A 12,572-nucleotide genomic window follows, 5' to 3' on the forward strand; every position below is an offset into this window, starting at 1 on the left:
CTCGGTTTAACAGTCATATTCGGGAATAGTTCACGTTCGGTACTTACCAGACAGACGACATAGATGTTAAACCACAATCTAAGAAGTGGTAAAAATGTCATTAGTTAGTTTAGACACAGACACATCGTATGGATCAACCAATTCGTGATGGTGTCCATAAAATTAACGGAGTGTCATTTTTAATCTTTCCTCCTCTAAGAGCAGAAATATCTGCATTTTACAGTTACCAAAACATGAAACTCACTTTTTATTCCCTCGTTACATAAAGTACATATTCTATTTTCTCGAGGAATCCCTGCCCGTCTCCAAGTATCAATATGTTACTGCAAGTTTATACATCGAATTTTAGAAATATAATATCTGTCCCGAGGTAATAATTGTAGTAAGTATGGTTCTTAACAAAACTAAAGTTTAACTAAAGAATTGTATTCCCTCCTAGATGCATTATGTATCTGTGAGAACTAATGCTGATAGTACTGATCTGTTATCGCTGTTTAACTTCAGTAATTCTTTAACCAATGATTATTTACAACTAATTGTTCGTTCCATATAAAACTAGTAAAGACCAAATCATCAAAATTGGATTTTAAAAATCGAATCCACTTGAATTCGGTAGGATTGTTTCCGTGTCAAATAAGTCTAAGAAGAATATTTTATAGTTTGCTCTCTGCTTTAATAGTTCTGCCCCAGGAACCCGACCCAAAAAATGAAAAAATCAGATTTTAATAAGATAAGGATCATAAAGGTTTCATGCTGTGTTCCATTCTGTGCTTCCTTTGTGATAATATGATCTTGTTATTTAGACCCCACTCTCCAATGGTGTTATAAGTAAAGAAAATACATAAAAAAAAACATGTGTTCCTTTATATAAGTGACATTTTTTTTTCTAACCTCATTAATTCTTGTGTTGGCATTTCTGTTTCTACACATTTCTTGAATTGGTATGTAAAATAGAATTCTGTTTCAACTATCTATATTGAAATAAATAACGTCATTAAAAATAAGGAGATTGGGTATATACATGTATGTTCGCCAATGAGACTACTATCTTCCAGAACCCAAAGCAAACATAGATTAATGTACGGCCTTCAACAAAGAGCAAGCAAATCCCCGTACAGTTACCATTTCACCAAATAATCTACCTTTATAGATACATATCAAACCCAGAACTTATTAGACAGAGAATGAAACCTTTTTCAATAATACAAACTGTAAAATTTCAAATATATGTCTACGACACGACTATAGCATCAGTTAATGGTATTTAAGGGAATTATATTCAAGGACAGAGTGGTTCCCTTTTATCTGAGATCCTATTCCTATTTGCATAATTAGTCGTACGCAGTCGTCAAATCGATTAAAGGGCATAATTAACAATGACCTTATCAAATGTTATTTTCTTTTTTAGGAATATTTTACCAGAAAATTTGGTCGCTGCGACTTTTCAAGTTGTAAGATAATTTTACATTTACACACCATGATAGTATTATATCTCTTTTAATTTTTCAAGAAACTTTTGTTAAAACAACAAAAATAAATTATATATATTTTTTTTACCGTCATTATTATCATAATTTCGAAGTCTCGAGTAAACATTGATTTCGTTTTAAATTTGACATTTTGCTTTGAAATATTGGAATCAGAGCTGTCAGATTAAACCAGGTAACTTTTGTAAATTTTTAAGCACTTTTTGAAACGTGAAATGGAAATTGTTACTTTAATATTGATTTATGGAACGTCTACATACGCTTATCAATATTTATAGATTATCGTTGGTTATCTCAACGAGTTTGATTTTCTCGCTTGAGCCGGTACGGCGAAAGCGTGTAAAGCAATCGAGTTGAGATGACCAATGATAATCTGTTTATCGCTATTTTACCCTTTAAGACGTTGTTAATTTCCTTGACAACGGCACGTGTTCCCTTAGTTTCTAGCGATAATTTTCATATCGTTCGACTCCGTTTTCAGATCACTCGACTCCGCTGAGAACGGAAATTATCAGTCAGCAAGATCAAAGGAAAAATCCATAAAATAGCGAAAAATATGGAATATTTCAAAAACAGGTATTGGACAATCGTGTACTTAAGAATTAAATATTTTCTTTCTAACATTATGTTATAAAAACAATTAAACACTAAAAACTAGTAGCCTCGGATTAAATCCACTGAAGTGTAGGATAATCAGGTACATTATGCACATTTTTTATGTTTTACTATATTCAAACATCTCATTTTGCAGACAATGACGAAATACGAAATCGGAGACCGTATTGTCAACACAACAATGAATGGAACGCACTCGCAAGATGTCATTAATTTTATAAAAAGCAAAAAGCTCGGTACTTCAAATAGTGTCAACATGCTTGGTACGTAAAATGCAGAAACACTCATACATTTTCACATTCCATTTAACGTTAAAATGGTTTATATAGAATTTTAAGATATCTTACAACCTAAAACCAAATGGAATCAAACAAAACATTCGTATAGCTGGAAGATAAACATGTATCCAATTGTAAGATAAGAATGTCTTTTTAAGCGAAATTATATATCCACGTTAAATGTCATGAATTTGCAGATCAGTGCACTTTAATACAGAGTAACACTACATTGAAGACGTTAAGCAAACAACTATCTATCAATCTTTTGAAGACTTGAGAAGTCGTCATGGCACATTTGTCTAAATACATTTCACTTTGAGTTATATTATATGATGTCAATCATCTCCTCCGCTAAGCACGCGGCATTAAGGAGTAAAAACAAGGACCGGTGGCTCGGAGTCAGAATAATGAGTCCGGGTAGGGTGACATGTCTTCCTGTGGACTCTTATTTAGTGAACTAGCACGTAAAAGATCCTGCTCAGCATGTCGGTCTAGTACAAAGCAGGTTTAATATTCATATTATATTAACATGCTCTCGTCCTTAATATGCATTTAATTTGCCGCTGGACGTTAAGCAGCTATTCATCATTATCATGGTCTCAACTAAATCCACGATTCTCATGAAAATGTTTCTGTTTTTATCTTATACTTAAGAAATTGTCGCTTGTATCTATATTGTAGGAACTTAACAATAAAGTTACGCGTAAGTTGTAACAACTATGTTTTAACAAGTAATTCGAAACTACTGCCGATTCCTTTTTTTCCATTTTAGGAATACTGGTCATAAGTTCATTTTTCGGGATGGCAACAGCTGCTACCGGTAAAATTGGACGTCCATTTTACAAGTTTTTCTATGCAGCGACTGAAATAGTCCTTGTGATTCTGGAAAAGATATTATGGTTTGTTTTATACTATATGGAAATAGGAGTACATACTGGGAGAAACTGTTCAATTAAATAAGTTTATCATAGAAGTGATTGACAATTGGAATCCTTTTTTACAATTGCTATTCTGAATATTTAGTGACAGTCATTACAGGTTTGAAGATTATATGATTCCAAAAATAAGGTTGCAGCAATCACATGTGTCAAACATTCAGTACCGATATTTTGAGTTTAGCCAATTGAAACTGGTTATTACAGTTTGATCTTATGTTGTGCTTTTACACCACTATCCCAGGTTAGGGGGAGAATTGAGCGCTCACAAACATGTTTATCCCCGCCACATTCTGTATGTGCCTGTCCCAAGTCAGGAGCTTGTAGTACAGAGGTTGTTGTCGGTTCATGTCTGTCATATATGATTTTGTTTTCGTAAATTGTTTAGGTTTGAATTAGGTCGTTAATTTTTTCGTTTGAATTGTTTCACATTTTTCATGTCGGAGCCTTTTATATCCAACTATACGGCCCGAGAACACAGTTATTTTCCCCTATTTGTCTATTAAAACATAATGGCAATTAAAAAAAATTCCACCTGCTCTATTCTAATAAGATTTGGTGTGCATAAAGTTTGACTTTTATCCCAAAACATCAAAAATTCAGAAAAGTCTACCAGCTCATTCTCTCCAGGTAACCCCAAACATAAGGACACCGGTAAGGATGAAGCCAGAGAGCTTCCGAGAAGAGGAAATTCCACCTTTATTTACCTGACCAAATCACTCATTTCTACAGAAAATTTCAAAAAGATTTTTTTCAGACAGTATATTTGAAGTCTTATCTTTCACCTAAATGCAAACAAATAATGAAAAATTCCAAAAAAAGACAAAGAAAAAAAATAAGAAAAAAACACTGAAATTAAAGGGAACTACATAGGACAACGAAAATTGAAGGTAGATAACTGTGTCCTCGGACCATACGGTGATTGGTTTTACTCATTGTTGGAGGTCGTACGGTGGTCTATAATTGCTTGCTACAACTTCATTCTAGCTCTGGTGGATAGTTGTCTCATTGGAAACCATATCTCCTTATTTTTATACGCATTATGTTAGATTTCGATGATGTATTTAGGATTCGACTTAAGTATGATGAACTCTACATATCATAATTGCGTTCTCATGGTTGTTCATTAGAAATAATGCATGTTAGTATCTCAATTAAAATATAAATATGTTATTGCCATAATTACTGTATGTCACACGATGTCTGAAAGACAGTTTTTTCCTAGTTATTTTTGTTCGAACGAATAAAATGGGAGTAAAAAATGTCCAATGCACCGTTAACATTCTTCATGTCGTATACATTTGAACATTCACGCTTGAATATTTATAGGTTTCAAAACGAGTGAGAAATGGATATTGCTGTATATATATATATATATATCAACTCGAGTTATTGAATTTCAATATACAGTAATAAAAAACGAGCCTTTTGCGAGTTTATTATTACTATTTAAATCAAATAGCAAGAGTTAATATCAAACGATATCCAATTATCACGAGTTGTTTAACCGATTTCTCTTATGGTTAAACACTATTTTCGTGTTAAATACCGAGAAGTACTGCTAAATTTGTATTGATAGAAAATATTGCGACTCTTTGAACTAATCTTTTGCACAAACCAGTATGACATCATATGTCCTGTTCTGGCATCAAACATGGCATGTGTAGGAAATGTACATCGTTTTGAAAATCATGTATGTTTAATTCCATCAAAAGTTGAATTATTGGGGTTTTTTGATATGCCGAATCTAGCTATGTACTTTAGATTTTTAATGTTGGACCCCGTTTTCAAATTGGTCCATTTAAAGGTCCAAAGGGTCCAAATTAAACTTCGTTTGATTTCAACAAAAAAATGAATTCTTTGATATGCCGAATCTCACCGTGTATTTTGATTTTTGATTTTGAGGACAGTTTTCAAATAGGTCCACATTAAGGTCCAAAGGGTCCAAAATTGTACTTTGTTTGATTTCAACAAAATTTGAATTCTTGGGAATCTTTGATATGCTGAAACTAAACTTGTACTCATATTTGGATTATAGATTTTGGACCCCGATATCAAGTTGGTCCAAATTGAGGTCCAAAGGGTCCAAAATTAAACTTTGTTTGATTTTATTTTTAAATTGAATTCTAGGGTTCTTTGATATGCTGAATCTAACCATATATTTAGATTTTGGATATTGGACCATAGTAGGTAAATGTCCAATTTCAAATTTTAAGTTCTACCACATTCATACTGTGTCAGAAACCTTTGCTGTGTAAAATATTAAATCACAATCCAAATTCAGAGCTGTATCAAGCTTTAATGTTGTGTCCATATTTGCCCCAAATGTTCGGAGTTCGACCTCTGTGGTCGTATCAAGCTGCTCCCTGCGGAGCATTTTATTATTATATTTGAAGGATCATAGGACTGTAATGATTTGTATGGAAGAAAGAAAGACTTTTTTAATATTCCTCATCTTTTCGTCTTGTTTAATCTTTCTATATTTGCTTCTTTTTGTGAAAATAACTGGTTTGATTATTTGTCAATTGTCCTCTTCCCTGTTACTGTAGCGAATTCATCACGTGATCATTCAAATGCGAGTGTGAATCTAAAATGGTATCGTTTTCTTGCTTTTAGTCATGAGTTATAAATATATATTATAGCTGCACAGAAAAAGAGAGGCGAAGGATACCAAAGGGACATTCAAACTCATAAGTCGAAAATAAACTGACAACGCCATGGCTAAAAAAGAAAAAGACAAACAGACAAACAAAAGTACATAAAACAACATAGAAAACCAAAGACTGATCAACATGAATCCCACCAAAAATTGGGGGTGATCTAATGTGCTCCGGGAGGGTAAGCAGATCCTGCTCCACATGTGGCACCCGTCTTGTTGCTCATGTAAGTACAAAACCGGTGATATGTCTAATTTGGTAGGTCACATCAAATAGACACTTGACTCAACTCTTGTCTCAACTCTTGTCTCAACACTTGTTGTAAATGATAATGCATATATTTCTTTACTTACACCAATGACAAAATCTTAGAACATCATAACTGTATTTGTCGATGCCAATCTTCTTTTTTGCGATACCAACTATTCACAAGAATCTGTAAAGGTACATGTACGTTACACGAAAAAAAGTCTAGCTGTTCCACTTAACTCCTTTACAACTATTTTTACTACATAGAGTCATAGCTTTTGGAAATATTAAGAGATGCACACTACCAATGCATTAGATTCTTCGAAATTCTAAAGATTTGCTGGAACTTTTTTAATCAAATTCACTAAAATTGCAACAATATCAAACCATTCGACTTTTCTCATGATGTCTCATTGACGTATATCTCACAGCTCTATTTATTTATGTCAAACTTGGCGAATAATATTAGTTATCTTGGTGTAATCAGGGGTGTACAGAATTTTACACCGTTGTTGAAAATTCATACACCCTGAGGCGCAGCCGAATGGGTGTATGAATTTTCAACAATGGTGTAAAATTCCGTACACCCCTGATTACACCAAGATAACGAATTTATTTCTTGTGAACAATTCCTTTACTCATTTTTAAACCAGGATGTAAAAATGAAAAATGGTAATGAAAAATTTCCAGTGTAGCATTTTTTGCAACGTCGATGTTGCTACGAATTGTCAAATACTTTTTTTCTTTATTTTTGGGAAATTCAGAAAATTTTTGTGTTCTTTTGAATTTTCGGGGGAAAAAATGTTTAAATATTTTTTTTTTTATTTTTTTCAATTTTTGTCCTCAAATTTAATTAATTTTTTTTTTTTTTTTTTTTTTTTTTTAGCATTTTATATTTTTTCTTTATTTTGGCAAAATTTTATTTTTTTAAATTTTTTTGCAAAAATTTTATTTATCCCGGGGTGAACAAGGGTGGGGTGTTATTTACACCGGGGTAATTAACCAATCAGATTGCAGTATTTTTGCTGCATAAGAAATGATTTAACATACATATGTTTTCACGTTCAGGTCAAATGGGATACATTTAGGTGTTTAAATATAAAACGTTTTAATGTTATATGAGTATGTGATACGATTTAATTTTCAATTTCAGTTGTTTAAACACATCATTAGTTATTTCTTCTTAAAGGTCTACGCCAATTGGAGTTGCCAGTTTAATCATGAGGGAAGTCGCGGGAGCAGATGATTTACAAGGAAACTTTATGAGACTTGGTATATTTATTGGTACCTTTATGTTGGGACAGATTATAGCTCTGTTTATCGTTCTTCCAATTATATATGTTGTCATCGTGAGACGAAATCCTCTGAAGTTTTTTACGTCTCTTGCAGAGCCAATGTTGATAGTCTTGGCCACAACTTTAACGTGAGCATTTATTTACGTATTATACCATATAATAAAATACATTACAACATACAAGATGTAAAAACACGTGCTAATCTACATTTAAGTGAAATTATAACTTGTGTACAAAAATACAGGTTACTTTAAAATCTCTATAAAAGACATTCAATAGATACTAATAAATATAATCTTCTCTTCAAAGATAAAGATTACAAAACAAATTATCTCTTATTTCACACATGGATCTACGTTTATTTTGCTTGATTGACGATCATGCTTCAACAATTTTTAACTATGTTTTGTATGACAGATCTGTTGGGAAAATGCCAAGTAAGACAGCATTCATACAATAGAGAGAAACTAGGAAAGTTCAATACAACCAAGCAACTTTTTCCTTTAACAAATACTCGCCTGTTCTAAAGCCTTCTCGATCTGACAATCTAGCTATATGTATCCCATCGGTTACCATAAATCGTTGTACAGCATAAACCTAGCACAAATCATGACATTATCAAACACATACTGCAAAATAAAAACTCAATTCAAATATTTATGACTTATTGGTTGACATTGGATATATACAATTATAACTTGATGTTTGACATTGGATATATACAATTATGACTTAATGTTTGACATTAGATATATACAATTATGACTTAATGTTTGACATTGGATATATACAATTATGACTTAATGTTTGACATTGGATATATACAATTATGACTCATTGTTTGACATTGGATATATACAATTATGACTTAATGTTTGACATTGAATATGTAACAGGCATTTTCTAAATTTAGGCATTTTGTAAAATGACTGAATTTTCAGGCAATTTATAAAATGCCTAACCTTAACAGGTATGATATAAAATGACTAAAAATGCCTAGTCATTTTATATCATGACTGAAATTTTGAAGCAATATTCAACAAATTGCCTGTACAGTTTGTAGAAAAAGGATATCATTGAGATGCATATGATAAAAAATGGACAAAAACACAACATCTTGCAAAGAAAATAACTAATGGTTCGGTATAATTAATTTATTCTTCAAAAACCACCAGGGAAAGTTTGTATGTCATATGATATGTTCTTTTTAGTGAAACTACGTTAAGTATGTACTCACTAGATGTATTTCAGACAGTAAATTTATGATTATTTGTCAAAATGACAGAAGGACAAATTGTTCTTTGAATCGAATAAAAATTTACAAACGAATTTTTAGAAAATCCAGATTCAAAACAGTGAAGTGAAACATATGAAGCAGAGAAAAAGAGATGGTTTTTAATTGACTGGTTGCTGTTTGTCTGCTTTCAGTAGCAATATATTTCATGCATTTTTAAGACGAGAACAATTTGGTTATAATTCATATGGGTTATTTCTGCAGTGGATTAACCTGGATAAAGGACAGGAATTTCGACTGCCGCTTGAAATGAAGGTATTTTGGATAGAGACAGAAAATTCCACCTGCAGAACGGTCAAAGAGTCCTTAACGTGTATAAAGAGTTGCACTTTACTAAAATGCGGCAATATATTGAGTTTCCCAATTCAGAAGGAATGAGCATTTATAAATCCACATCCAAACAAATTCCCCTCAATAGCATGGATTTCGCCTTACAAGGCCTTGTTTGGTTGTGATGCAAAGATATGAGTATCTTCATTTCTACTGCCTCAAGGAAATTCCTGGGTTTTTGCAATCGGATGAATTAATGAGACAGTAGTTAACTGTGGTTAAAATCTCGAAAATCGACCAAGAAGAGACAAATAACGGTGCATTGACAGGGTAAGCGTCTCCTGTTATAGATGCATCACCCGTTATGGGCAGATCTGCTTCAGTCCATTAAAAGCTATAAGCTAAAAGATACAAGTCAAACTAATTATGATAATGTACTTTGAATCTTTTTGGAACATATGAAAAAGAAGATATTCATGTGTGACGTGTGTGCTTATTGCGAAACCTAATGTTGTCGAACGCTAAGTGTTTTATCAGGAAAAGTAACGAAAGATCCAGGTTTCTCCAAATGTGGTCGAAGTGCTTAAACCTCATTTTACGCCAAACAATGTATTTGCAAAAAAATCAGGACAAATCTTGTGTAACAGTACTGTCATCCAAACATCATAAGAAATAACAAATAATTATCGAGTTCTGTGCTTGTGTGAATTTGGAATAATTCAGTAAAACTTATTTTTGATTATCAAAACTCTTAAATTGCAAGCTTTAACATTCAATAATTATCATAAATAAAACTGCTCCTTTGTTCAAAGCTTTCAATTGTTTTTTTAACATTTCATACTTTAAAATAATTTCAGGCATTTTGTAAAATGGCTATCAATTTTTCGAAGCATTTTGTAAAATGCCTAGAAAAATTAGTCATTATGTAAAATGCCTGAATCTTGAAGGCATTTTAGAAAATGCCTAAAGTTTTACTGAGGCATTTTACAGAATGTCTAAATTTAGAAAATGCCTGTAACAGATATATACAATTATGACTTAATGTTTGACATTGGATATATATATAGATTATAACATGGCCTTTTCGTATCAGACCCCTTATCAGCCCTAGGTCATGTTATCAGCCCGAGAGCCGACAGGCTCGAGGGATGATTTTGACCATGGGCTGATAAGGGGTCTGATATGAAAAACGACATGTTTTGTTCTTTTTATCATATACTTCAGCAGAAGACATACAGACAAAACTATTTTTAAAACTTTGTAACAATGCGTTTGTTGTAATATTTGTTTTGTATTTTTTTTATAATATATTATCCTGATTATTAATATTTTCTTTTTAACTTTGTTATGTTTTACTAAAAAAATTACAAAGTACATTTTCCGGAATTTGCCGAATGACGTCGAACTGTCAGGCCACAGACCACAATTAATTCCTCTATTAGTTCTTTATAACGTTTTGTCTCATTAAAAAAATTGCACCTTGCATTTTTGTCAAATCTTTTGTGTGTGAGATGTATAGTACTAGTCCAAAAATATATCCAAAATTCAGAAAGATTGAACCAATGACTCTTACAAATTTAGCCACTACACAGCCATACCCTTATCGACAAGTCAAGAGATGTTCCGAAAACTGTAAATATTACCTTTTTGCACTTGGCCTAATCACTCTTTCCATATCAAAATCAGTTTAAATACAACATCCAAAAATTTATTTTACCTCTCTTCTCTCACTTCCACCCCATAAAAACTAAGAAATCAATGAGAAAGGCAAAGAAAAAAAATTAAGAAAAAATACACTTTAATTAAAGGGAACTATATTCGTGAACAACGAAAAGTGGGGTCATTAATTGTGGTCTTGGGCCTATTAGACCCTTTTTTTCAATATAATACCCCAAAAAATGGCACGCATTAAGCTTATTCTATATCGAACTAGCATACCATATATCAAATCAATCCGACAAGTTTTATGGCAGTTCTGATAGTTTTAATATCACTACCCTCATGTTGATAATTCTAGTTGTTTTCTGGCATGAAACTTTCAAAACATGTAACTACTAGGAAAAGTAAAAGTTTAATAACTTTCTTGTTAAACATGATATCTTAAAAAAGTAAAATGTCTATAGTAGCTAAGTGGTTAAATTTCTAGAATCTGAAAGAAAATTTATCAAAAATCATGTTTTTTAAATTGAAATTATTTTTTTTCTAAAATTCTTGTAAATTTAGTGAATATACTAACACTGAACATAAATAAAATTCCATTAAAAATATTTAAAAAGAAAATTAACTTTCAAAACTTATCTTAAAAAATTGCTTATCTTATCTGTAATAAGTAAAATATAACATAAACACTAATCAGACAAATTTCACAGGTACTTGGCCTGTTTACCTGAGGTACCAATATTCATGTGTAACATCAGGTCAGATTACATGTAATGAAAATTTCAAACTAGTGTAATTTCTTCATTCCTTGAAATATTACTCTGAAATAAACTTTTTAGTGAAGTTTTCTGTTATGTTTATTTTTATAGATAAATAGATTTTAATTTTATAACAGATTTCTGTAAGAAAAATAGTTATTAAAAAATATATTGCATTTTGATAAAAAAAATTATAAAAAAATTAATAAAAAAAATAAATATGCTTCTTTGTTAAATTAATCTCTCAATAAATGATAAAGTAATATTTTTCAATAGATTTGGATGAAACAATCTTAATCTGGACCCCTAATAATAGATTAATTGGCTTAGTTGGATACTGCTAAGAAAACTCTGTTAATTCAGAGTTGCCTCTGAAGGTGGTCTCTTGAAATCTACACCACAGACTGCATCAAAGGAAAAAATGTACATCAAAGCAGATATCATACAATGCTTGATTATAAATATAAGGATGTCCAAAGTTTATGCTATCAGTCCAAGTTGGGATATTAAGGATCTAGTTAAATTTTCAAAATGTTCACTAAAGGCTATACCAAGAACAGGTCAAAGAAAGACAACTCTCCAAGAAATCCTGGATGGTTCCAAGCTGGAAAACCCAGTGGTAGAAGCCGAAGCCAGACATCAATACCGATCCCTCAATCAGGTAGTGCACGTACTTCCCATGTGCGGCAAACTTTTCAATCTTCTGACTGCAAAATAGAGACGACTGGTAACATCTGTACTCTTCGCTCGCAAGCTGACCTGAAAAGAGAAGAAAATAAAGCATTACATTTTGGTATGAGGTGGATAGACAGTCAACTGACACTCAGCTTGTACAACACTACTTATGATAAACACCAAGTGGACTCACCATCCTGTCCTAAATTTAATGTTGACTATCATGAACAGAAAAAGTGGGGAACTTGCTGGCAGTATACCCTGAAATGCATAACCTGTGGTTTTATTGGAGACAGAATAAAGATGTACAAAGAAATAGCTAATGGCAAACCAGGACCCAACCCAGGACAACCAAATGTAGCCCTTGCATCTGCTTTGCAGGACTGCCCAATTGGAAATA

At 32.1% G+C, this 12,572-nt stretch overlaps 1 protein-coding gene across 2 annotated transcripts in view; it reads left to right on the forward strand.

Annotated features, from left to right (window-relative positions):
• The window catches only part of LOC127705842 (excitatory amino acid transporter 1-like), a 38,434-nt gene that overhangs the window by 14,231 nt on the left and 11,631 nt on the right, over positions 1-12,572 (forward strand). The window contains exons 5-8 of one of the 2 annotated variants that reach the window (XM_052210190.1): positions 1,409-1,451; positions 2,239-2,365; positions 3,153-3,279; positions 7,411-7,644. In XM_052210190.1, the coding sequence (XP_052066150.1) occupies positions 1,409-1,451; positions 2,239-2,365; positions 3,153-3,279; positions 7,411-7,644 (531 nt within the window). Of the gene's footprint in view, positions 1-1,408; positions 1,452-2,238; positions 2,366-3,152; positions 3,280-5,957; positions 6,504-7,410; positions 7,645-12,572 lie in introns of those variants that run through there. The other variant, XM_052210192.1, reaches the window with a different exon arrangement.

Source organism: Mytilus californianus, unplaced genomic scaffold (genome assembly GCF_021869535.1).
Source record: "Mytilus californianus isolate M0D057914Y unplaced genomic scaffold, xbMytCali1.0.p SCAF_6, whole genome shotgun sequence".
In the NCBI taxonomy this organism is placed as follows: domain Eukaryota; kingdom Metazoa; phylum Mollusca; class Bivalvia; order Mytilida; family Mytilidae; genus Mytilus; species Mytilus californianus.